General features: G+C 38.1%; 2 protein-coding genes across 6 annotated transcripts in view; one reads left to right on the top strand and one right to left on the bottom strand.

The window, feature by feature from the left end:
• Positions 1-27,487, bottom strand: part of TRAPPC3L (trafficking protein particle complex subunit 3L) — a 58,885-nt gene that overhangs the window by 28,306 nt on the left and 3,092 nt on the right. Inside the window, exons 3-5 of the mRNA XM_072765669.1 lie at positions 7,458-7,654; positions 4,317-4,414; positions 2,485-2,584 (exon numbers count right to left, since the gene is read on the bottom strand). Of these exons, the coding sequence (XP_072621770.1) occupies positions 2,485-2,584; positions 4,317-4,414; positions 7,458-7,499 (240 nt within the window). The 5' untranslated portion in view covers positions 7,500-7,654. The remainder of the gene's footprint in view (positions 1-2,484; positions 2,585-4,316; positions 4,415-7,457; positions 7,655-27,487) is intronic.
• Positions 386-23,832, top strand: CALHM4 (calcium homeostasis modulator family member 4). Of its 5 annotated transcripts, XM_072765586.1 has the most exons (4): positions 436-491; positions 4,752-4,900; positions 16,545-16,983; positions 21,003-23,832. In XM_072765586.1, exons 3-4 carry the CDS (start codon positions 16,645-16,647, stop codon positions 21,387-21,389), a joined length of 726 nt encoding a protein of 241 aa, XP_072621687.1. In that variant the 5' UTR covers positions 436-491; positions 4,752-4,900; positions 16,545-16,644; the 3' UTR covers positions 21,390-23,832. The 5 variants fall into 5 exon arrangements, with proteins under 5 accessions (XP_072621676.1, XP_072621668.1, XP_072621696.1 ...); XM_072765575.1 differs by lacking the exon at positions 4,752-4,900 and having other exon boundaries at positions 386-491; positions 16,558-16,983; XM_072765567.1 differs by lacking the exon at positions 4,752-4,900 and having other exon boundaries at positions 392-491.

Here is a 27,487-nt window from a genome sequence, read left to right as displayed (position 1 = left end):
AAAAAAAAAAAAAAAAAAAAAAAAAAAAAAAAACCGGTGAGGATGCAAGACCACGATGGTGTTCTGTATAAGGGCAAAGTCTGAGGGGGCAGCCAAAAAAGTCACAAGGTTTAGGTTCTATTCCTGACCTATGGAATAGGTCCATGGGCAGCATGTGAGTATGGTGAATTTCCTCTGCTCCCCCCTCCTCTCTAAAACTGATTCTAACACTTGACACCTGCCTCCTCTCAGGAGCCTTTAGGAGGATCAATGAAATAATGCTGCTGAAGGCCAGATTTTTAATGAAAGCTGTCTGTCACACACAAGCAAAACATTACTGGGTGAATATGTAACTAAGGTCCGCCCTTCCTCTGTGTTAAAATGCTTCTGGATTGGGTAACATTTTGTAAAAGAACATTTGCTGGAGAAGTGAAAATGATTAAGAGGGAGGGAACTGGACCTTTGAAGGAAAGTGCAAAGGCCAGGAGACAACCCCAATGCACAAGAGAAAGGTAAGGGTGATGAAATATTCTCTTCATTGCAAGAAGGAATCTTGCAAAGGAGTGGAAGGGGATTTGTTCCCAGTGTTTTGAGGACAGGAGGAGCAGACAAGAATTTCCTTGACATCAGAAAAATCAAAAAGACATAAAAAGTTTAGAGGAGAGATATTTGGAAAGTGATGTTCTACATGTTCTTAGTTTTATATCAAACAGATCTCTTTCTTTTAAGATTTTTTAAAAATGGGATCAGAACCTTAACATGAGATCTACCCTTGTAACATAATTGTAAGTGTACAATACATTATTGTTGACCACCGATACAATGTTGTACCACAGCCCCTAAAGCTCATTCATCTTGCTTGACTAAAGCTTTATGCCCATTGGCTGATAACTTCCTATTTCCTCTTCCTCACAGCCCCTGGAAACCCTCTTTGAGTCTATGAATTTGAATATTTTAGATTTAGATTTAGATTTCCAATCTAGGTGAAATCATGCAGTATTTGTCTTTCTGTGTCTGGGTTCAACCATGTTGTCTCACATTGCAGAATGTTTCTTTTTTTTAAAGACTGAATAGTATGCCATTATATGTATATACCACATTTATATGTATATACTACATTTTCTTTATTCATCTGTCAATTGTGTTTTAGGTTGTTTCCACATCTTGGCTATTGTGAATAGTGCTGTGATGAATATAAGGTGCTAATATCACTTCCAGATCCTGATTTCAATTTTTTTTTTGGATAGATACCCAGAAGTGGGATTGGTAGGTCTTATGGTAATTCTATTTTTAATTTTTTTGATAAACTTTCAAACTGTTTTCCATAGTAGCTGTAACCATTTTGAATTCCTACCAACAGTGTGCAAGGGTTCCAATCTCCACATCTTCACCAAAATTTGTTGTGTGTGTGTAGAGAATGGAAAACTTGGATTTCAATTTTATCCACATTATTCATGAAATAATGAAATAATAAGAAATGAAATGAAATAATGAAAGTAATCATTACAAGAATTGGGAAAATCTTTCATTTGGATTGTGTTTTTGGATGCATAATTTTTTGTATATACTAGTATTCAATTTTTATCATATTCTTTCTGGGACTCAGTTTTCTTGTCTGGAAAATGGGAACAACTCCTACTCTGCTTACTTCATAAGGATACTGTAAGGGTAAAAGACAAAAAATACATAAAACTGCATTTGGAGTCACAAAGCACCATGTAGAACTATTATTGCACCATGTAGAACTATTATTTTCACTCACATGAAAAGTCAGGATGGCAATGTATCATGATATTAAGGATCTGGAGAGAAGAGAAGAATGAGACCAACTTAATAGGTCTGTTGTGGGAACCTGGAGGCAGTATACCTGAACCTTAAAGTATCCGATACCCATAAACACTGTCCAGGTCTCCCACAAATGAACAACAACACTAGGTTAATAATTGTAGGCTGGCAGATTAAAGGGATTTTGGCTAATGATGCATTTCCTGATCTCATCTTCTATCTAAGATATTTGAGCTACTCTCAGGTGATTCCAAGTTGTCTCTCATATAACAGGGATGTGAAAGTTCTTAGAGCACATACTTTTATAGGAAGCTTTATTTTTCAATTGGGAAAATATTGCTCTGGGAATAAAATGGCTACAACTGCATTCTCTGAGGCAGCCAAAGACCACCTCCTCTGTGGGCTAAAGTGATTACAAAGAAACCAGTTTGGGGTGTGCATGTTACCAGGTTGCCCTATTACACTCCTTTTCTATTTACCTTCTCAAAATATTTTTCCTAGTGTGGCCAGAAAAATCTATAGATGTTTAAATGCCTAAAAGCATTGTCCTCTGTTCACAATAGCTTTATTCCTGGGCTGAAATAAAATGGTTACAATCAGAATCTCTTAGCACCTAATAGTGAATACAGATAGAGCCTATCCAATCAGAGCAGAAGACCACAGGACTGAGGAAAGTCAAAGATTTTCAAAACATATTGAAAGAGCTAAAAATGCATTTACCTGGGCAATTATGTCTATAATTTCTGAGTAACTATGGCATCTTCTTACACAAGATCGAGCCAAAAAGTCTTCCACCAGCCGTGTTCCAATGCCATATCCCCTGTGATGAAGGAAAGGGTGTGGTCTGAAAATAATATTTGAATAATGAACTCTATCAATGTTTAGGGATGGAGTCCTCTGTTTAGCACTTGCATGGGTAACAAATTAAAGCAAATTTGACAAGTCCAATGGCTATTGGCAGAGAGCAATTATCCGGGAAATATTAAATAGTTTCCTATGAGCAGAGAAGCCTGAAGAGGAAAGGTTGGCCCAAATTTGACAATATAAAGTTAGAGGAGGTTGGTGTTTGTAGCCTAATATCTCTTACTGGCAAAGAACTTTCTCATCAGTGGCTTGTTGATGGAAACATAATGAGCATCTAGCTAACTTGTCTGCTATAGATGTGGTACATGGCTGCTCATTCTTCTCTTAGCATAGTTATCATGGTAAGAAGACAGGCATGTCCAGGATGAGCTCCAGAAGGAGAGGAAGAAGGGAAAAGAAAAATCTATTTCTATTGCCTGTGTAGTTTTCTGCAGTTAGAACTTTGAAGTTTAATGAAAAGAAAAAAAAAGCAACATTCAAAAAATTCATTTTTCATTCTAGGGAAAATGAATCTATGGGACTTGGGGGAAAGTATTTGTATGACCTGCTAGCTCCACCCTACCACAAATGGATTCTGTAGTACCTGAAGCACAATGTTGAGAACATCTCATTGAGATGTCATAATGCGGCTGAGATGGCTGAGCAGACACTTGTGGCAAGACAGACCTAAGAACTTTCAATCTAGTTGAGCAAATATGACCTTAATGTTGTAAATAAAAAGGGATAAGACTGCTTTTGCTAAACAACTGGCACAAAATTTGTCTTTTAACTTCACAACCACATGCACATAGACAAGTGAAATGTTTTGAATGGAGCAACAGAAGGCCCACCAAGATAAAGTCACCACAGTGTGTAAAGGGAATGTTCCATAGGGTAGAGCCTCAACTAGGCTAAATCTCACCTTCAACCTTTCTAACTAAATCTTCTATTAATACAGGCTCTCTAGTCATTGCCCTGTTAGAGTCCTTTTCAGGATCCATAATTAAGAGGTTTAAAAAATGTTGACAGATATTTTATTATTGAGCAATAATCTGATGATCATGTAATTATTCTGAGAAGATTAAAGGCTGAATTTATGCAGAAGTATACAAGGAGAATGGACTTTAAAAGGAAGGAGTGCATTTCTCCCTTTAATATATTTTTAAGTAAAGCATAGCAATGGTAAAAGTGTTCAAACAATAAAAACACTACATAGGAAAAAGTGAATCTCTCTTCTATGTATAATCCTGTCTCCAAGTTCTCTCAGGTAACTGCCATTAGCATTCTTTTTGCATATCCTTCCACAGATAATCTGTATTATATAAGCACATATTTGTATTAGAAGGTGTTATATTAGAGCAGAAGACTTCTGAAAAGAATCAGTTTGATGATCCATCACATTGTTGAAAGAACAGTCTGTTTTACCATACTCTTGCTTATAATTGGCTAGCAAAGAAATGATTTCTCCCTAAAAAGAATATATTCCATGCTTGGTTTTCATAGAAAAAAAAGTTTCCTTTCTCTTACTTTATACCTTATGACAACCCAAATGGCATTTGTCAGAAATTATGTTCAGCTTTAAAATGTGGTTCATTGAAATAATAGAAGAGCTCATGAAGTGGAGCAAGCAAAGTCATTAGAAGCAGACAAAATTCAGAGGATGTGATGAAACAATATACATTCCATGAGAATAAAAGACTTCCACTTACATTTTATCTAGATATTTATTCACATCTTCATCTTTTTCATAATCTTTGCACAGTTGGGCAACCAGTGCTCCATAGGTGAGGACAAAGAGATCTTTGTTCTAGAGAAAAAAGGGTTGGTTTTACTTTACAGGTAAAGCTATGGACAATATGCTACTCTATTTTTTTAAACAAATTTTCCAATTAGAAGAAGTCTTGGAGATCATCTTCACATTTTTTCCACCCTCCTAATTATTGCAATAATTTTGACTTTTGAGAACAAGTTGTACCCATATTTGGATCCATTGCTGATGAGAAAAAACACTGTGAAATGAAATAAATTTCTTAACAGGAGAAATCTTTGTATGCATTTGCTATATTTTATAGCTTGCAAGGTATTTTCACAGAGCAAGTTTTTAAAAAAGGAATAATTGCCAATATAAATTTCTGTTGTTCTAGAATGGCCTTTGGTATTGGCTGACCATGTTTTCAGTTGGAAGAAATAATTGGTTGAGACTTCTCATGAGTCTGCACAATCCCTAATGGGTTCCACATCTGCCAAGGAGGCCAGCAAGATGAAAACCCAGCTGTAGCAGCAAATTTGTGAGGTGTTGTTTTCTTTATACTTAGTGAAAAAAGGAGAATTTGTACTTTCCTTATAGATCTCCAAAATATGGCCTATTTTCAGAGTGAACTAAATATGAAAACTACGACTAAGAATAATTTATGTTTGGTTTAGCATTGAGAGGTTGAAAATAATGGGAAACAGAACACACAAAGCTCGACCAATCCATTTGACAAAGTCTCTCTATTTTGCTTCTGCTATTGAATACTAAGTAAGGGCCGGAGATATTAGGGATAATTTATTCCAATGCTGTCAGTCCCACAGGGAATGAGGCCTCAGGAGGAATGAGTGACTTGTCCAACTAGCCATCAACTGGCAGAGCCAGGGTGAAACCTGAGACTGCAGGCTTCACTCTGACATAGCATTATCTCTGAGATGCACAAAAGAAGGCCTATTTGAAATAGAGGTGGGGGGGCGAGGGAGGGAGGGAAGGGATCCACTGTTTAAAATAATCTTATTCTGTGCATAGCATAATCTTGTGTTTACATGAAAAGGTAAATGTGGATTCCAGTTAGAAGAGGTGTCTATACCTCTAGACTCAGGTGTCTTGGGTAGCCTAATATGGAGGGTAAGATAAGACCTGATAAGATTTTTTTTTTTAAGGCACAAGCTTCAGAAATGGCTAACCAAACCAATAAAATTGTTTTATTCAACAAAGTAACATCTATAAAATGTTATATAATTTTGATCCAAATACTTCCAAAATTTGTCCAATACCACCAGAGTCCACTTCCATATACGTGGGTTTATGTCATAACAAATCAGATAGAATGTTTGTAATAACTAAATAAGTTTTAAATGGATAGAATCTAAATAATTATAAAAATTAAGTCCATATGTGGATATAATTTACACTGAAAATATAAATCAAAATGTCATAAGTGTGTGTAGAATGTACATTATATACACTAATTGACATTACATCAAGGACTAATCTATATGAGTCAGGTATAGGAAAATAATAAGTACATTAATATTTCTACTAGAAAAGAAGAAATGTAAAGCGAGTGATTTTAACATAAATATTGTTAAATCACTAAAGAGTCACAATGTATTCAATTTTAATTCTGTTCTTATTTAACTTGAAAAACTTGATCATACACTATAAGAAATGTCTGTAAATTATACATGAAATATCTTCTCAACAAATAAGGAGCCACCACGGAAGATAAATTATGCTATGTGGTTAAGAGCACAGCATAAAAATAAGCAAAGGTGAAGGAGAGACAGAGAGAATAATGTGGTTGTTGCCACTAGCAAGAAAAATAGAAGAATTTGACCAAGAGGTAACAGGAAATGAAATTACACCCTACTCATATGCCAGAGCCTCAACATTGTGCCCATTTATAATATAACCAAACTGAATCATGGCATTTTCTTCTTCCTCTTTCTCTCTTATTCTGATGGGTGAGTAGTCACTATAGTTGACTCGTAGCTGAATTTTAAGTTCAACACCCATGAGGCCCATTTTCCATTCTGCATCCTAGTAAAAGGCGATTCCTTAAACTACATGTCCAGTAGGTCTCAAATCCCTACTACTGGTCACAGAAAATGTCAACATAAAATTTGACATAGTTCATAAAACAATAAAAAGTCATTTTCACATACAAAAAACAGAACACCATTAATTATTTGAGGTTTTGGATATATTAGGATAAAAGTGTGTTTTAACTGACACATAAATGAAGTGATTTAGGTACAATATCTCAACTCTACAAAATCTTTTAGTATTTCAGAGCCCCACATAAAAATAAGTCAAGATCCCAGAATGCATTCTCAATTGGGGTGTGCCAGTTAATCATACAATTCTAAGTACCCATAACTGAAATTACTTAATTTTATTCAATGCTCGTCAGTTTCCTGAAATAATTAAAAGAGCTTTAATTTAATGATACATTTTCACATCTGCAATTTCCAATGAGAGGATTATAAAAGAATATTTATCCAAAGCTAATCTGCAAACAATTAAGTTTTGAAAATAACTCTGAGCTTGGAATATACAGAAAGGTTAATAGCACATATCATTGAAAAAAAAAATAGCACATATCAAATTATAGTAATAGATACTTACATTTGAGACAAGGAAATATATTTCTAAAGGCAATCTTTTAATGCTGAGGGTTTTTTTGCTGATTTATTCCCCTTAATTTAACACACAATCACTATTTTATATATATTTCACATACATTTCATTTCCTAGTTCTGAAGTAAGAAATACAAAGAATTGCTTCATCTTTTTATACTTTCTATCAGACACAAAAGATAAGTTTGTCCCTTTATAGAGCTAATTAGTCACAAAAGAAAACCCTAAAATATGTATAAAGGATCAATTATTTTGTCACAGTGTGTTAGAGATCATTGTACTGTTCCCAGAGGTGTCTTTTATGATCCACTCTACTAAACACACCTTTGCTCCACTGAAAAAAAAAGTCTATGTATAAGTGTCACCATTTAAAATAAATCAGAAATCATTCAAGAAAACATTTTCCTTGAAGTAGAAGAAAACCTTCTTTGAGAATATATTTATAAAAAGACCTTACGATTTTATGGTATTCTGGTCTTCTGTGTGCAGGGCGAGACATAGTGCTTGATAGATGGAGAATGTGATCTTCGATTTCTTTTCACTGGCTTTTACCTTAGAGGCATATCAATCTCTGTCCTTCCGTTTTTTGCAAGTTCCTTCTTGCTTTGAGACGAGTGCTACTTCTGCACCCTGCTGCTGTTGCTCCTGGCTGGGCTGTAGAGGAAAACAATCATGAGCAGGACTGTCTTATAGGCACGTTCCTTGCCACCGATCAAATATTGCTTCACTGGTGAGAACAAGTTGTAATCTAGAGGCATAAAAGCTGATAGTGGGAAGTCAGATCAGAAGCACCAGCTACTGAAAATTCTTTAGCCCAAGGGATATAAGAGTGGTGTTTTGCTCTCATGCCAAGGCATTGTTCTAAAATCACAAACAGAAACTTTCACAATCCAAGACAGATCTCAGTGTTAGCATTATTCAGTCTTTGTATTGATTGTTGTGTGAATTCGAGACAGGATCAGCAATCTGTAGGTACTACCCCTTGGGTTCAAACCTAATCAACAACTCTAATAGGTATCGCACACCCCCATCTTTCATGATTACAAAATTCAAATATATTTGGTACTTTTGTTTTCATAAGCAGCAGTTTTAAGGAATGATGGATTTGGGGGTATTAGTATTTTTTGTCGTGAAACTGTTGCTCTAAATGAGTGTTCTACAGTTGAATAATGTATAATGATTTTGGCAGAGAAAGCAAGCCCTCAGCTTTCTTTTGTAGTCCCTGAGATATTAGCTACTGAAGCCTCTCTTTATTTAAGTAGGAGTATACATATTTAAAGTTAAAACGAGAAACTCCCTCATCTTGACAGCTGCAGGGTGTGGAGGATCAAAACTGTTCCAGAAACAGAAGCCTAAAACTCAATTTAAAGAAAGTAGTTTCCTACTTCTTACCATCTGAGTCAATGAGCCCTGTATGTTCTCGAAAATTCTTGCTATAAAGTATAGCAAGTATAAAGTATATAGTATAAAGACAGACTACTCACTACTTTGAAAGAGTGTGGTGGAGTTGAAAGAGCCTAGGAGAATTTGGAAGTCTCAGGCTGAGGTGCAGTTCTACCATTTACTGGCTGAGTGACTTTGGACAAGCTATTTTATTGCTCTATGGCTCAGTTTCCACATTTGCAAAAAGGCAATAATAATACCCACCTCACAGAATAATTGTGAGTATCAAAGAGATAATGTGTGCTATAAAACACATTATAATGCACCATAGAAACACTAATTACTGTAGTTTTTTCTCGTGAGTATATTGAATAGGGTTCCACAATATTTAGGGTATTCCTATTAATGCCTGTATTCCATGACTATTCCCAGGAAAAGTCAGTTTTGCTGGGTGGTGGTGTAGGGGGGCGAAGGGTGCTTTTTGGTGGCGGATTAACACCACCTTATATTTATGTAAAGCTTACAATTTAAAACATGGTTTTCACTTTATCTCCCTCTAATTCAATTACCATCTGTAATTGATTGCCATGTCCTAGGATAAGAATCTAAAAGTCATGTTAAGAAATTTGTTCAAAGCCGCTGGAGAGTTGGCAACAAGGAAGGATTTAGGCTCAAGTTGCTGACTCCAAATCAAACATTTTTTTCTACTGTACACACTCTATGTTAGAGCAAAATAATTTAGAGGTGGACTCACAATGGCTACGAAGGCATGGTGAGAGCACGCTGCTGAGCCTAGTGTGGGGGCAGTGCTGAGTCCTGAGAAAAACAGCACAGGCCTGTGTGCTTGGTGCGTGGAGAGTGGTGGTCCAGGAATCCGTTTCACTGAACTCCAATTACTGTGGTGTGGAAACATCACGGCCACCTTGAGGATTCGGGACATCGTGGGCACATGGGCACATTGGGACAAGCCAGCTCTTCCTCTGGACTGCCAGGCCTCCCCCTCTCTCCTGCCCTTTCACCCAGGACCATGAGGCTTGAGGAAAGAGTCCCTGCCTGGCGTTCCTGCACGAGAGGCACAGCCTGCACGAACACAGCTGCAGCCGGTGGTGCTGGGACACTGGATTGTGTCCCAGAATCTGAAACCCACCAACCTTCAGTGGCCTTTATGATCTAAGGCAGGCTGGTGTGCCTCAGGCTCTTTCTTTTCTTCACTTTCTTCCCTTAAATGGAAGAAAGTACAAAGGGTATGTTTCAAACAGGTAGCTGGTAGATAATTTCTGTCTTGGCAGTGAACTGGGAAGAAGAATCATTTCAAAATAATGCAGAGGAGGAGTTTTTCCTCTTTTATTAAGAGTTCTTTTGGTAGCCTAGGACAGACTTGGAGCCAGGGTTGGGAGAATGATGCAATGGTCGATGGCATCATAGGGCACTGCAAACCGACCAGTGCAAGGAAGTGATGAACTGAGCCAGTCCCCGAGAGTGGTCCCTTGGGAGGTACCTGGGCAGCTGAGTAGACTGGGGAGGTGCTCACAGAGGGGAACCCCTACTGATCCATCATCAGCTGTGTCATCGTCCTCTGAGATTGCCCACAAACTATCAGACACAGCCATCACATCTGCTTCAGGAGTGTCTTATCTTTTTGCAATTTCTTTTTCTATTTAAAGCTGCCTTTCGCATTTATTTTAACCAAACTTCTTTACATAAAATGAGTGATAATATGCTCAGCACCCCAGCCCTCTGAGGACTGCTCTAGCTGTCAGATCTGATTTCCCTATCCGTGTGCCAGCACGTCCTCAGCCAGGGAGCCTCTGGGTCTCCGCTGACAAGTAGACATTTAATATGTTGGATAGACAGGTGACAGCAAGCTATCTTTAACAAAAAGACCATTTGGTTATAACACCCCAAAGAAAATTGATCCATCATAGATGTAATCATTCACAATCACTGACGAGTTACACACAGGACCCCTCAGGAAGTCATTAGTTCTTTTGACTGTAAACAACGATAAAAAATTAAGAATTTATCATCAAGATACTCCTTTACGGCAAGACTTTGATACTCCAATAGTGACTTCTCATTAATCAGTGCTCCATCCTTTCTTGCGTTGTTCCCTGAAACACTGATCTACAATTTCCTTCTCTCTTCCTCACTTCCCATATGTTCCATTACATGGACTTTTAAAATATGAAATTATAAACACAAGGAAAATGTGATTTTTACTACCACGTTCCATGGAACAAGTTGCTAGATATACTTGAGGCCTTGTTGTAAGCAATAAAGCAATGCTGATCCAGTTGAAATAGCCACCACCCTCTTTAATTCTATTCTGTCCTCCTCAGTGGTCACCACTACATAGAACTTGATATTTTTTATTTCTATATATGTTTTAAAATTCTCTATATGTTAGTAAGTGCAAAGAATATGTAGTATCATTTCATTTTATTTTATTTTTAAAAATATTTTATGTATTTATTCATGAGAGACACAGAGAGAGAGGCAGAGACATAGGCAGACGGAGAAGCAGGCTCCCTATGGGGAGCCCAATGCAGGACTCGATCCCAGGACCCCAGGATCACAACCTGAGCTGAAGGCAGATGCCCAACTGCTGAGCCACCCAGATGCCCCATCAGTTTGTTTTAAAATGACATAATTTATCATACTGTACATATCCTACAGCTTGCATTTTTTCTTCCCAGTTATTTGTTAAGGTTTATCCATATCCATGGCTGTCACTCTAGCTCATTTATTTTCACAGCCTTTCTATTTTTTTTAAATAAATTAATTTTTATTGGTGTTCAATTTACCAACATACAGAATAACACCCAGTGCTCATCCTGTCAAGTGTCCCCCTCAGTGCCCGTCACCCATTCCCACCCACCCCCCTCCCTCCTCCCCTTCCACCACCCCTAGTTCGTTTCCCAGAGTTAGGAGTCTTTATGTTCTGTCTCCCTTCCTGATATTTCCCACACATTTCTTCTCCCTTCCCTTATATTCCCTTTCACTATTATTTATATTCCCCAAATGAATGAGAACATACACTGTTTGTCCTTCTCCGATTGACTTACTACACTCAGCATAATACCCTCCAGTTCCATCCATGTTGAAGCAAATGGTGGGTATTTGTCGTTTCTAATGGCTGAGGAATATTCCATTGTGTACATAGACCACATCTTCTTTATCCATTCATCTTTCGATGGACACCGAGGTTCCTTCCACAGTTTGGCTATTGTGGACATTGCTGCTAGAAACATCGGGGTGCAGGTGTCCCGGCGTTTCATTGCATCTGAATCTTTGGGGTAAATCCCCAACACTGCAATTGCTGGGTCATAGGGCAGGTCTATTTTTAACTCTTTGAGGAACCTCCACACAGTTTTCCAGAGTGGCTGCACCAGTTCACATTCCCACCAACAGTGTAAGAGGGTTCCTTTTCTCCACATCCTCTCCAACATTTGTGGTTTCCTGCCTTGTTAATTTTCCCCATTCTCACTGGTGTGAGGTGGTATCTCATTGTGGTTTTGATTTGTATTTCCCTGATGGCAAGTGATGCAGAGCATTTTCTCATGTGCATGCTGGCCATGTCCATGTCTTCCTCATTCACAGCCTTTCTAGATGAGATTAGCAAACTTCTTCTGAGAAGGCCCAGAGCGTAGGTGTTTTAAGTTCTACAAACATATGGACTCTGTCACAACCACTCAACTCTGCTATTGTGATGGGAAAGCAGGAACAGGTGTGCCTGTGTGCCAATAAACCTTTATTTGTAAACATGGAGATTTGAATCTCATGCAGTTTCACATGTTATAAAATACTAAACAATTTTTTGTTACATCCAACTGTGTTAAGATGTAGAAACCATTCTTAACTCGAAGAAAACAGGCAGTGGGCCAGTTTTGTCTATGAGCCTTAGATAGTCAACCCCTTGTCTACAGCATTCTGTTTCTGCAGTTGATTCATCTGTTTCTTCATTATTGGACATTACTAATGAAATGGAATGGAAATACTGTGATGGGATACTACATACACAGACATACAAGTTGACAATTGCTCTATCTTCATAATGGATTGTTCCTTTTATTATGATGGAGTGTCCCAAATTAGCCCTTTTGACACTTGTTGCCTTTGGTTCAGTTTTGCCTTCTTTTAATATCATTATTCCCAGTTATATAGATTTTAGTGCCTTTATTTCTCAAGCTTTGTGTGTGGTCTAGTTTTTGGTGTGTCCCTTGTAAGCAGTATGACTCTATTTTTTTAATAACTCTGGAGCTAAGTTTACCCATCTCTGTATGGCCCTGTGCAATTTCCTGAATCTTTTCATGAAAATAAGTTCTTACCTGTAAGCAAGTTGAGGATAACATTCTCATCTGTAAACCAGTTGAGGATGATATTAGTATCTCATCATAGTTCTTATAACTGTGCCTGACATGTCCCTAAGCCCACAGTAATTATTAGGTTTTTAAATTTTTTTATATGTGATTATTGATGTGTTTGGTCTCATTTTTACCGTTATTTTGTGTTTTCTTTTTACCATCATTTTCCCTTTCTTTACAGTCTCTTTTTCTGTTAATATTCCCTTTTAATTTCCTGCTTTTGAATGATCTATACCCTATATTTCAAGTATTTAATAATTATGCTTACAATTTTGCTGCTTTAATGAGATATGAATTGATTTAAAATTTGATGAGTCTTGGGACACCTGGGTGGTTCAGCGGTTAAGCATCTGCCTTTGGCCCAGGGAGTGATCCTGGAGTCCTGGGATCGAGGCCTGCATTGGACTCCCTGCATGGAGCCTGCTTCTCCCTCTGCCTGTGTCTCTGCCTCTCTCTGTGTGTCTCTCATGAATAAATCAATAAAATCTTTTAAAAATAAATAAAATAAAATTTGATGAGTTTTGGCATACATATAAACCCTAAAGCCATCAAATTAATCAACATAATTAACATTTCCATTACCCTTGTTTCAGCTATATTATCTTAGATTCTTTGTCTATTTGGCATCCATTAATTACAGGGCCACACTAACAGGCAAAGCGGTTAATATCTCCCATGTGATCAGACCCGGAACATCTTCTTATCTACCTCTCATACACCAAGTCAATATTTCCCCTGCTCTAGATCAACCCAGGACCAGGTACTAGACAAGCAGTGACAGCCCTTATGCCCCAAAGCCCACCAGAATTATTTAAACTAGCCAATCCTAGGCTGTTTCCCCTGCCTTACCTTGCCTTTACTATGGAAACCCCAATAAAAGCTCTGGCCGAGGCTCTTCTGTCTTCCTTTCTGCCTCTTGACCAAACCTGATGCTTCCCCTTGAGGCCTGGCATGCCCTCTTCTCTTGGTAAATGAAAATAAGAAATCTCCTATCAATGGCATTGGCTTCTCCGTGTCATCACTCAATCACCTCCATAAATTAAAACCCTATCAGTACAAATTGATACAACCTTTGAAAGTTTTCTAAGGCCCTTTGGTACTCTCTCTTCTTACTCCTCCTCCTCTATTCCCTAGGCAAGCGCTGGCCTATTCTCTGTCTATATTGATGAATTTGCATTTTTAGAATTTTATATAGAGTCATACATTATGTACTTCTTTGCTTAAATTCTTTAATTCAGAAAATTCTTTTCAATGCATTCTTCTTATTGTATAAATCAATAGTTTATTCATTTTATCTTACCAAGTAGTATTCATCATATGGATATATAACAGTTTGTTGTTCTACTCACCTGTTGATGGACATTTGTGTTGTTTCTGGTTTGTAGCTATTATAAATAAAGCTACTGTGGACATTCAAGTGCAATTTTTTGTGTGGACTTATGCTTTCATTTCTCTTGAGCAAGTAACTAGGAGACAAATGACTGTACCATATATAGTGGGTACATAGTAAACTTTTAAAGAAACTGACAATTTTCCAAAAATATTCCATTTTACATTCCCACTATCAGTGTATAAGAGTTGTAGTTACTCTGGGAGTGCCTGGGTGGCTCAGTTGGTTAAGCATCCAACTCTTGATTTCGCCTCAGGTCATGATCTCAAGGTCATGAGATCAAGCCCCAAGTTGGGCTCCATGCTCAGTGTGGAGTCTGCTTGAGTGTCTCTCTCCTGCTCCCTCTGCCCCTCCCTGCCACACTCTTTCTCTCTCTAAAATAAATAAACCTTAAACAAAATAAAAAGAGTTCCAGTTATTCTGCAAACTTCAGCAACATTTGATATGGTCAGTCTTCTTAATTTTAGCTGTTTGCATACTGATGTCATATCATAACCATGTATTGCCTTAGTTCCACCTGTTAAAGTAAAAAGTAATTCTTTCCACAGCTAATGATTAAAGAAAATAACTTAAAAATACCATATCTGTACTCATAATTATTTTTTGTCCTATGTCATTCCTTAGAGTTAATTTTTCTCCTTGTTGAAATATATCCTTTAATAATGCTCTTTATGAGTTCCTGTGAGTGGTAAATTCCCTTAGCCTTTATGTATCTCTTTTTAAAATTAACATATGTATCTTTATTTTGTTCTGTCTTGAGTGATAGTGTATCTGGTACTAAGCATTTTGAAGATACTGCCTCTGGTCTCCAGTGTTGCTAATGAGAGCTTCAGTCATTCTTTCGTAGTTTATGTGTCTCTTCTTTCTGGTAGCTTTTTTTTTTCTAAAGATTTTATTTATTTATTCATGAGAGACACACAGAGAGACGCAGAGACATAGACAGAGGGAGAAGCAGACTCCCTGCAAGAACCCGATGTGGGACTCAATTCCCGGACCCGAGATCACACCCTGAGCCAAAGGCAGAAGCTCAACCACTGAGCCACCCAGGCATCCCCTTCTGGTAGCTTTTAATAATATCTCTTCATTTTTCACACTCTGCAGTTTTACTATGGTGTTTTTATATGTAGATTTGTCTTCATTTACGCTGCTCAGAACATCTAACACTCTTCTGATATGAGAACTTTCTTTGATTCTGCAAAACTCTGTTACTTCTCTTGAAACTGTTTCTCTGCCTATCCCATTTCTTCCTTCTGGAAGTCCTGTTACAGAGTTGCTTAGTCTGTCTTCTAGTTTGTTGAATTGGTTTTTAAAATATAGTATTTTATTTCTTTTCTTTTTATACTGTACTTTGGGTGAATTCCTCAGCATTATGCTTCAATTCACTAATTACATATTTAACAACACCCAGTTGAGAGTTTGAGAAATTTGTATCTTATTCACTTTTTATTAGCCCAACCAAGCCTAGTCCAGTGCCTTTTGCATAGAAGTTATACAATAAATATTTTCTGATTAAATAAATATAGAAAACACCTTACATATTTGATCATTTTACTTCTTTCTATAGATATACAATTTTATTAATACCTAAGTATCACATTTTCATGTAACAAAAAGATACCATATAAACCCAAATTTGCAAATTAACTTATAAAGCCACACATTAATACATTATATTCCATCAATACAAATGCATTTTAATGCAAAGTTGGAATGTTTTTGTTGTGATTTGGATTTATGGGTACCCAACTCTTGTCCTTTTGGGGAAAGCTTTTGAGATCTTCTGACAGAACTCTTAGGTTTTGGATGTTCCAGACAGCCCTAATGTTTGGATTGCTCTAATATTTGATAATTTCTGTTGTTCTTATATCATAATTTGATGGTAACTAAATCCTGGTCTAGTACAGGGTAAGAATGTTCTCTGTTTTGCTCCCAATGTTCTATTTGCTGGTGCTGAGCATGTTGTGTCACACACAGCAGCACATGGAAAGATGGCAGCAGTTTGCTTTGCAAAGCAGGTCATTCTCTTTTTAGCAGGAAGATATACTGCAGAAGTGTTTCCTGTCACTCATACCAGATTAATCTCTCTAGTTTCTTCCAGCTGTAATCTGAAGGGCATTTATTAGTTCAGGATTCACAAAGTACACAAGGAAAGATGCTAGAATCCTTTAAACATATAAGGATGTTCAGTCGCTTGACACAGCCAGTTAAACCAGTAAGATCCCATAAAATGGTTATAGCTGCGGAGTCTAATGATCAGAAAGGGCCATTTGTTTCAGAGCTTCCCAACGATGAGCCGAACTCTCAACAATATCGTATCTTCCCTGCAGAGAAGTGGGACATTTATCAATTCTCTCATTGCTGCTTTGACTGTTGGTGGGCAACAGCTTTTCTCTTCTTTCACATTCAGTTGTCCCTGTCAGGTTGGAAAAAATTTCTACTATGGTTCTGCGTTTCTAGTCATCCCAGCCTTGATCCTTCTGGTTGCTGGCTATGCTCTGAGAAGCCAGATGTGGACAATGACCAGTGAATACTGCTGCAGCTGTGCCCCTTCCCATCGGAGAATCAGCCCCCTGGAGCGCAAGCTGGCTTGTCTTCGGTTCTTCAGCATCACTGGGAGGGCACTTGTTGCCCCATTAACATGGCTGGCTGTCACCCTGCTGACAGGCACCTACTATGAATGCGCAGCAAGTGAATTCGCATCTGTGGATCATTACCCAGTGTTTGACAATGTCAGTGCCAGCAAACGAAAAGAGATCCTAGCTGGGTTTCCATGTCCCAAATCAGCTCCATCTGACATGATCCTGGCAAGAGATGAAGTTGCTCTTCTGCACAGATTCCAGTCACAAGTAAGCTCTTGATTTTTTTTTTCTTGCTATGCTATCCCATCTTAACTGCAGCCATTGGAGACATTTCACGTTCCTACTACTTCTCATAGTATCTAAATATACAACACAATCTTGATGCCATTTATCAAAGTGATTTCTACTGAGTGGCTCTATACATATGGTTAGGATGTGTTTGAATCTTGCTTTGCCTTTTATTAACCTGCAAAATCTTGAGCAAGTTATATAACTTAACCACGCTTTACTTTTCTTTGCTGTAAAATAGTGATTTTTTTTTACTTTTTTTATAAATTTATTTTTTATTGGTGTTCAATTTGCCAACATATAGAATAACACCCAGTGCTCATCCCATCAAGTGCTCACCTCAGTGCCCGTCACCCAGTCACCCCCACCCCCCGCCCACCTCCCCTTCCACCACCCCTAGTTTGTTTCCCAGAGTTAGGAGTCTTTCATGTTCTGTCTCCCTTTCTGATATTTCCCACTCATTTTTTCTCCTTTCTCCTTTATTCCCTTTCACTATTTTTTAATATACATTTATTTTTTATTGGTGTTCAATTTGCAAATAGAGATATTAATAGGGCCTACCACATAAGGTTGAAGTGAGTAATAAATGAGCTAATACATCTAAAAGGCTCAGCATCATGTCTACAATCCATGTTAAAAAACAATACATCTTAGATATCGTCATTAAAATTATTATTACCATATAGTGTATCATTTCATTCCATCTTGGATATTCTGAAATATTCATTCTTGTGTATTAACATTTTACCTAAAATTATAGGAAGCTTAATGATGATCAAAATAAATTCCAGCGATGGCTCTAAATTTAATGTCCTTAGACAAGTTTACATGAGGGGGTGGGATGAGGCAGAGAAAAGGCCTGTATCTACTGCACTTACAGGTTAAATTTAAGAGCTATAGGGCAGCCCAGGTGACTCAGTGGTTTAGCGCCACCTTCTACCCAGGGCCTGATCCTGGGGACCTGAAATCGAGTCCTACTTCAGGCTCCATGCATGGAGCTTGCTTCTCCCTCTGCCTGTGTCTCTGCCTCTCTCTCTCAATCTATGTCTCTCATGAATAAATAAAAAATAAAGTCTTAAAAAAAAAAGAACTGTAAAAGTGCATTTTGTCAATACAGAAAGAGTCATTGGCATTCATTGCTCTCTGTGAGGGATTTGGGGATAAAAACACATTGGCAAACCACTGCAGTACAATAAAAATACATTATTTTTAAACTATTTATTGCAAAGGCATACACATTTTTGACCCATCACTTTTTTAGCTATTAAAATTTAGAAGTGCTAGTGCTATTTTGTTGAAAAAAATTACTATCAACACACAGAATACTCAAGTGTTGCATATAGCCTGATTGAAGCAAAGTTAGAAATCCCATTAAGGTATGCTGTGCCTCAACCTTTTATACTAACTCTAGAGCTCGGATAGAGGAGGGAGCTATGTGAGGATAGGTGAAACATCAAATAATTAATGGGACTATTTTAACTTACAAAAATGTACTTGCTCAAGAAAAACTAATATCTATTACACACTAGTAAGATTTTCTTAAAGTGAAAATAAAATACCTTGTTTAATATATTACACAGACATACGTGAAAAGACAGTTTTTTGGTTCTGAGTGCCATCAGTCAGTGGACTTTTTTGGATCAGCGACCACAAAACTAATATTTAGTAAGATGTTTATCATATACTGTACAAATATTTCATTTTTAATTCTAACCTTCAGAATCTTAAGAGAGAGCTATAATCAATCCCATTTTACAGATGAGGAAAGCAAAGATTAAAGAGTTTATGTAACTTTTATAAGTTCACAGAGCTAATAAAGGGCTGAGATATTCAAAGGTCATACTGTTTCCATTGTACCAAGCCACATTTCACGACTACCTTGAACTTCAGTCTCATTTGAGAAGTATACACTGTTTTTTCTGTTTGATTTTTCTGAGTTGACCACAAGGTCCTATAAAGTTCAAACCCCTTCTCTGCCCATACGTCATTCTAAAATAGCTTCCTGACATAGTTTTATCCAATTTCAGTCAACTTTCTACAGCCATGCCAAAATTATCTTTCTAAATGTGAATCGAATCATGACCACCGTCCCCAGACCCTATATGAAGTTCCTGAATGACTTCCTACTGGCCCAGTCACAAACCCAAATTCTTGTCAGGGCATACAAGGTCCTTCAGCGTCTGGCTCCTGACTTTTCCACAGGACTCCTATGACCTGTGAGCACAAACTTCTTGAGGTTCTCCCAATTCTTCATGCTCTTATTTTTCTTCTTATCAGCTCTCATCAGAACTCTTAATTTCTTGCATCTGATGAACTGCTCTTTAATATTTAAGTCTGAACATCATCTCCTCTGGGAAGTACTCCCTGATACTCCTCTTCATTAAGTGAGTTCATTTCTTTCCCATTGTGCTTACTGGTATAAAAAAAACCTATCATATTTAACTATATTTCTTGGCTTGCTATTTTGTCTTCCTCTTTTGGTTGAAAGACTGTGGAAAGAGTGAATGTATCTTAAATGTGTTCACATCTAAGTCCCCATAACCAACCACCATGTATAGAACATGGTGGGAGGTCAACCAGGTACTCAATAAATGATGGCTGATAATTAATGGGCATCTCAGATGGCCTTTCCTCCACCGTGCTGGCCTCTCTCAAGTTAAATTGCTGTGTCACTTTGTAGGTTTTAGCCTCCATTGAGTGCAGCTACCCTGCTGTGCTCACCCTGGTAATTCCAGGTCTGCTGGAGAATTCACAAGCTGTGGGAGAGACCTTCACCTCCCAGACTGTGGCTGCCTCCTGCTGGCTTCCTTATCAGTGTGGAACTTGCCTCTCTCACTTTACATAATAATTGCTAACGATTGGGAAAAAAAGAATCATTAGGGCGCCTGAGTGGCTCAGTGGTTGAGCATCTGCCTCTGGCTCCTGTAGTGATCCTAGGATCCTGGGATCCAGTCCCTTAATCCCTAGGGAGCCTGCTTCTCCCTCTGCCTATGTCTCTGCCTTTCTGTGTCTCTAATAAATAAATAAATAAATAAAATCTTTAAAAAATCATTTAAAAAAAAAGAGTTCCAAGACTAGAAAACAGCCATTTATTTTATTATTATTTTTAAAGATTTTATTTATTTACCCATGAGAGATAGAGAGAGAGAAACACAGACACAGGCATAGGGAGAAGCAGGCTCTATGCAGGGAGCCTGACGTGGTACTCAATCCCTGGTCTCCAGGATCAGACCCTGGACTGAAGGCGGTGCTAAACCGCTGAGCCACCCGGGCTGCCCGAAAACAGCCATTTACATCAATCTTTCAAAGAGGACACTAAATAATTGCAAATAAAATATGGCTTAATTTTCCCTTCTAAGTATATTTCAAAAATGAATCATTAAACTGGTCAGCCAATAACTATTTGAAGGAGGAGGGAAATGAAAAGGAAAATAATAAAGTGCTTTCCATTTAGGGACATAAAAGTCATCTCTGATCACAAAAAAATAAAAGGGAAGAGCAGTTCAGGAAGAAATATCAATGAACACCTGTTAGCACATTATTAAGAAGGCACTTAGGAAGCTACCATTATTATCTATCGTATCATCATTTTCATCACAACCATTACCAAATAGTTGTTAAGAACCCAAAGGATGCTTGACCTGTACCTACCTAATGGTTGGGAGAGAGGGGGAGTTAAATATAGTTTATTATACCTTACATAAGAGTAATTGGTGGATTATAGCATCTGCCACTTCAAGGACAGGACTTCTAATCCACTCTAAGTTAACTGGTCAATATCCTTAATAGGCCCCAAACCAAATTAAAATGGTTGGGTTTAGTCTCTCCATCATGCCTATATCCATATCAAGCGATCAGCACCTTGTTAGTATTTTAAAGACTAGAAAAACAAATTTCTTACCCACTTCTGTTACGTAAGAATCCCTCTTACTGTGCCTGTTCCTTTGATAATTGCTATATTGATGTTTTCTGTTTTTTATTTAAATAACTATATCAAGATGCTGGGCTGGATTTTGATCACCTTGGCAACCATCGCTATCCTCGTGTCCTGCTGCTTGGCGAGGTGCTGCTCCCCCCTCACCTCTCTGCAGCACTGCTACTGGACCAACCACCTGCACAACGAGAGGGAGCTCTTTGAACAAGCTGCAGAGCAGCATTCACGGCTCATCATCATGCAGCGCATAAAGAAACTCTTTGGCTTTATTCCTGGAAAGGAAGATGTCAAACACATCCGTATTCCTTCATGTCAGGACTGGAGAGATATTTCAGCACCCAGTCTTTTCTGCATGGGTGAGGACTTGCAAGGTCGCTATAGCTTCCTTGGAGACAGGGTGGATGAGGATAATGAGGAAAGCAAACCCGAAGCTATTGAATTAAAACCTTGATTATGGCACCTCCCACAATTCAGGTTGCTTAACAGATGCTTTATTTTTGTGATGATGGAGTTTCAAAGTAATCTCTTCACCTTTTTCTCTCCTGAGATTTGACTGAGTCCATTCAAGGTGCTATTTCCAAAATCCGTTTATCTGATCATTGTGCCAATGATATTGGTTTAATATTGGCTTAATGAAAACAATATGGATCTTGAAGTCATATCAGAATTGGAATCTCGGTTGTTACTCAATTAGCTGTATGAAAAGTAGTATTTTTGAGCACCATCTTGTTATCTGCACATAACGGCTACCTCATAGAGCTGTTGTGAGGATTAAAGGTGTTAATATAAGCTAAGTGCTCAGCACAGTGCCTTTCCTAAAATAAGTGCTAACACACGTTACTCTGTGTTCCATGTTTTCCATTACTCTCTCTCTAATTTCCTTTGATCTTAAATATCTGACCTTTTGGCAACAGGATGAAAAGCCCTTTATGTGCTCGCTTTGGCAGTACCTATATACTAAAAGCCCTTTCTAAACTGGTAACATGTACGGTAGAAGCCCATGCAAGGTCTTGTGTCAATTCTGCCATAACCAGGGGAAGAGGATGCATTATTCTATCATTAGTATCATGTTATTGGTAGAACCTCCACACTAGGAACATTTTTATAGCCATAACATAAGAAGTTTATTCTAGAAATTTTCCCTTCTATGCTCTACTGTAGAGACACTATCCATGCCTTTTCATTATCAATTTGCACGCTTGCACTCAAAATCCATTTGGGGAAATGAGACTGCCATCTGTATTTGTATATACCCATTATCTAAAACTCCAAAAGGGGAGACATGCCTGACTCTTCTCTGTGACGCTACAACTTGATCTGAAAGTTTCTAATTTATCCTGATTATTTCTGATATATGTAGTGTCTTGTGCTGATGTTTGTCACATTCACTTAAGCAACTGGTTCATTGGCTAAAATAAGCAAAATGAGAGCTTTCGTGTGTCTTTTAAAACTAAAACCATGGCTGCTTACTGGGTAATGGACTGACTGTCAATTGTCATGTTGACGTTCAAGATTCACTTTCAAGGAGACCAGAGAACTTGAATAACTGAAATATAATCACTTAGTAATCTACTTTTACACAATTGTGGGAGAGTCTATTCTGTGTGAAATTATGGGTTCACAAACTTCATGGAAACCAATAGAAAATGAATTTGAAGACCATTTTTTAAAAAAAATTATGAGATGCCTAGTGTAGTACTTTGCAATGACAGGAGATCCGTCTCTCCTTCACCATTACTTAATGGACAAGTCAGTTAGTCTCTCTGGGACTCAGTCACTTCACCTATATAAAATATAGTTAATGATACCTTACCTGTTGTAGGGCAAGGAACTGAAGCAAATGTATTCTTGAGGTGCCTTTTAAATCTATTAAGATGTTTATGTTCATGTTTAAATGTATACAGGTCCATATGTATACAATCTTCTGGAATAGTAGTAGGCCCAGGTTGTCTCCATTCAAAGGAAATTATCACTGAGTTCAATTCTTCTTCTAAAAACATTTGCTGACATTCCACTTTCAAAAGAATGTTCATGTACTGAACTTTTTCAAGTAGCCAAGGACTGACATGACTGACATGACAAGAGGGATCGTCATTTTTTTTCTTAAGATTTTATTTATTTATTTATTCATGAAAGACACACACACGCAGAGACATAGGCAGAGGGAGATGCAGGCTCCCTGCGGGAAGCTTGATGCAGAACTGGATCCCAGGACCTCAGGATCATGACCTGGGCCAAAACCAGACACTCAACCACTGAGCCACCCAGGTGCCCCACAAGAGGGATCCTTAAGAAAACAGAAGTTGTGGAAGCTAATTAGGGTCCTCATCTGGCTCTGATGTAAATGAGCTGTGTAAATATGGAAGGTCATGTCCACTTTGTTCTCCAGTCTCCTCCAGCACTAAAATTCTATCACTCTATTTATCTGGGAATTTTTGAAACTCCTCTGTATTGGGACAGAATAGTTTATTCAACACTTTATACCATGTTCAGAATTATTTTATTAGTTTCTGGGGATTATAGCACAGTAAATACTCTCCAATAAGATTTTTAGTTAACAGAAACATCAAAGAGTATATAAAGTTAAAGCATTACATCACCAGAGAGAAGATAATCGTTACTTATACACACTAACACCAGGAAACTTTCTTTTTACTAGATTCTGGAAGCCCTTTCTACATCAAACTCCTTCAGAGTATGACATACACAGTTTATATTCTAAATCACGTAATCATAATCTTCCACACAGCTTTCTAACAAAGGATTAAAGTATTCTTTGGTTTCTCTACATGGCTTCAAAGAGCTTTATAGCAACTATGTGAACATTTGAAGGGTAGATCACATCCCTAGTATTTCATTGTACACTATTTCCAATTAAACAAATCATATTTCCATCTGTGTGTGTATGTTTGTTCAGAATATTCTTTTGTTCTACAGCCAGTTAGACAAAACTTTTCCATTAGGAATATTGTACTTCCTCCCCTTTATGCCTAATGGATTTATATAATTTAAAGACATATAATTAAAATCAATTATATGCTAATACTACCTTATATTTTGTTACCAAATGATCTTGGCTAGTACATCAAATGCTATGGCTTGGCATACACACAGACCTGCTCATTTCCTAACTTCCACTTTGTCAGCTCCCCCCAGCCCCTCACCACAATCTAAGCTGCCTCCTTTCTAGGAGACAAATATAATCTCAATGTTTAGATGTGTTTAACTCAGCTTTCTTTATGTTTTCCAAAGCTGAATTGCAGAATCAAACTTATATTTACCTTCTTTGTCTCCTTCCTCTGTTCTCAATCTCCAATTCCATTAAAAAACACAAATGCAGGATCGTAATAAGAAACAACAATGTGGATTTCCAAAGTGCTTTTTGCATTTTTTTTTGTAGCACAAAGGAAAATCACATTAACTTTAAAACTTTGAAATACCACAGTCAACCAAAGGCCTTCCAAATGCAAGACTAGGTAGTTATTTGCTACCTCAAAATATAAAGTGTAGCAATATAATGTTAGCTTCTAAGTAAATCTACTACAATTTAGTCCTAGTCACTGAACGACAGGTTATCCTCAGCTATATGGCTATACAAAGAGCTCCTTGAGCTATGTAGCACATGTATATAAATGGGACTAGTGAACCAAAGAGCAATGAATGGTGTTTCTAGAGAGGTGAATTATATCATTCCTAAAGTGAATTATTTTTCTGCACTAACCACAAGGTACAATTAAACTTCTTTAATCTCGGTACACGAGAACCTTAGAAATGGATTTCAGGTGTTGTTTCCTCTGCTGCCTCCCAGTGGCCTAGACCTGTATCTGCACCCATCTGTCGTAGTAGTGGTAGTAACAATATTTATGTAGTGTTACTATATGCCAGCTACTTTAAACTTTAAAATACTTTAAAATGTATCCCATTTACTTTACAACAGACTGCTAAACAGAAGCATATATTGGGACATGACTTGCTGAAATGGCATGAAATAACAAAGAGAAGGTGAAACAATTTTGTGTAGAGTTCTATACAGACAACATGTTTTCTCACTGACATTGTAACTGGTGAACCATGGGTCATAATTGGAATCCAGGCCTATTTTGCCCCAGTAAAATAGGTTCCCCCATTTTACTGATGAAGCAATTGAGATACAGAGAAGTCAAACAATCTGCCAAAGGACACAGACTTGTAACGACTGAGCCAAAATCCAGCCTCTGATTTAGGTAGCCCACTGGGGGTGGTGCATCTCATCCTCTGAGGTTTATAACTGGCCCTTCAGATTGCTACCTTCCCTGGTCCCTGATCACGTGGTGACTTTGTGCTCTCCCGGCCTAGTCAAGAGTATTCCTCACAGGCAAATGCAACTGCTGGACTGGATCCACCCACCTGGAAGGTAAGGTGCTGCTGACACTGAAAGAGATCCCATTCTAGGAATGCAGTGATTGTGATTCAAAGAAATCAAGAAAAGACATGGTTGGAAGATATGTAGTAAGTTTAGTGTGACTAGAAAACAAATGATCACTTATTTTCCTGCATACTTTGGGTAAGACTTGCATTTGCGGACATCCTCAAGAGAACACATTCTTTGAGAAAATCACTGGAAGCCAGTATTCTGGAGCAACATGATAGGTGGAACTTAATGAGCAATGTTATGACTAACATTACTTTAACAGCATTAGGATACTGCAGAAGCAAGAACTATATTGTTTCAACAGAAGTTACAAAGAGTCATGGCATTGTGAGTAGTAACAGCACTGCTACATTTTTTTTTCATGATGGGAGATAGGAAGTTAGGAACAACATATTTGATGATAAAGAGCATAATGAGATGGCGCATGGACACTACAGGGTCTTCATGCTCACTGATTAAACAATAAACAAATGCGTTAAGTGTCTCTATTATTCTAAACCTTTTTTTTTTTTTTAAGATTTTGTTTATTTATTCATGAGAGACACACAGAAAGAGAGGCAGAGACACAGGCAGAGGGAGAAGCAGGCTCCATGTAGGGAGCCTGACGTGGGACTCGATAGACCTGGGATCAGGCCTTGGGCTGAAGGCAGTGCTAAACCGCTGAGCCTGGGCTGCCCTTATTCTAAATCTTTATCAGCAAATCACTGTATCTTACTTGGCCCATGAATTTTTAAAATATATCTTTTAATAAAATTGCTTATATGGACAGGCAGCCCACAAAACATGTTTGCCGGGGAAACTACACACCCTTAGCAGAACCCTTGACTCAACTCACTATATTTTCTCACAAGAAGTAAAAAAATGATTTGACTTAAATGCTAATTTTTTGTTTTAACTCTCATTTTCCTTCTACATTTTAAATAATTTATATCATATTTTTTTCTTTTTTTTTTTTAAAGGATTTTATTTATTTATTCATGAGAGACAGAAAGAGAGAGGCAGAGACACAGGCAGAGGGAGAAGCGGGCTCCATGCCGGGAGCCCGATGCGGGACTTGATTCCGGGTCTCCAGGATCAGGCCCTGGGCTGAAGGCGGCGCTAAACCGCTGAGCCACCCGGGCTGCCCCTATATCCTATTTCACTAGCCCTATCTTATTCTATATTTCTACTCCTTTGTTTTCTCTCCTCCTTCTCTACCCAGTCCCTTTCAAATCCAAAGCAAAGGGGTGTGTATGGGGAGTGCGGGAGAATAATATTAATAAATAATTCTAGTACAATTTTAGCACACCATGAGAAAAATAAAATTAGGTAAAGAGTAGCATGTACTGAGAAGAGTAGTTGTAATTTTAAGTAGGGTAATCAGGGTAACCTCATTGAGAAAGTGACATTTGAGGAGAGACTTGAAGGACATGAAGGAGTGAGCCATGTAGGTGTGGGAGGAAGAGCATGCCAAGCAGAGGGAAAGCAAGTGCAGACTTCAGGAAGAGAACTTACACTGCATGTCTGAGGAACTCTCAGGAGGCTAGTGCGGCAGGAGCAGAGAATATAGCAGGACAGTAGGAGACAAAGTTAGAGAGGTAACAAGACGTGCAGGTGAGGGTTGGGGGGCCAGATGGGCCTTTATCTGGGGAGAGTGTCAGTTATGAGTAGAGTGACATTATCTGATTTATACTGTAATAGGATCACTCTGACTCCTGTGTTGGGTCAGAGCAGATTGTAAAATGAGGGTGGAAACAGGGGGGTCAGTTAGGCTGGAAGTGAAACAGAGATTCACTACCTTTCAAGGGGACACAAAATTAGAATTTCATGTGGCTATTTATATTTGTGACTGGTGATGAGACCCCTGACTAAATGAAAATATTAGCCACATAAAGATAATTAAGATTAATCTTTAAATAGGGAATTTGAAATTCTGCACATCTGAGAGTAGAATGCCTTGAAAACTCATAGGCACAGACAAGTAAAAATAAACACCAAGGATCCCTGGGTGGCGCAGCGGTTTAGCGCCTGCCTTTGGCCCGGGGCACGTTCCTGGAGACCCAGGATCGAATCCCACGTCGGGCTCCCTGCATGGAGCCTGCTTCTCCCTCTGCCTGTGTCTCTGCCTCTCTCTCTCTCTCTCTCTCTCTCTCTCTGTG

Source organism: Vulpes vulpes, chromosome 1 (genome assembly GCF_048418805.1).
Source record: "Vulpes vulpes isolate BD-2025 chromosome 1, VulVul3, whole genome shotgun sequence".
NCBI lineage: Eukaryota > Metazoa > Chordata > Mammalia > Carnivora > Canidae > Vulpes > Vulpes vulpes.
Note: the sequence above shows the minus strand (reverse complement) of the source record. Positions and strands in the feature narration are given on the sequence as shown.

Bases quoted from the DNA above. Each gene is read 5' to 3' on its own strand.
- CALHM4 (XM_026002300.2), top strand. From the start codon at position 16,387: ATGATCAGAAAGGGCCATTTGTTTCAGAGCTTCCCAACGATGAGCCGA. The intron at 16,984-21,002 runs GTAAGCTCTTGA...AACTATATCAAG, and splicing joins TGCACAGATTCCAGTCACAA to ATGCTGGGCTGGATTTTGAT.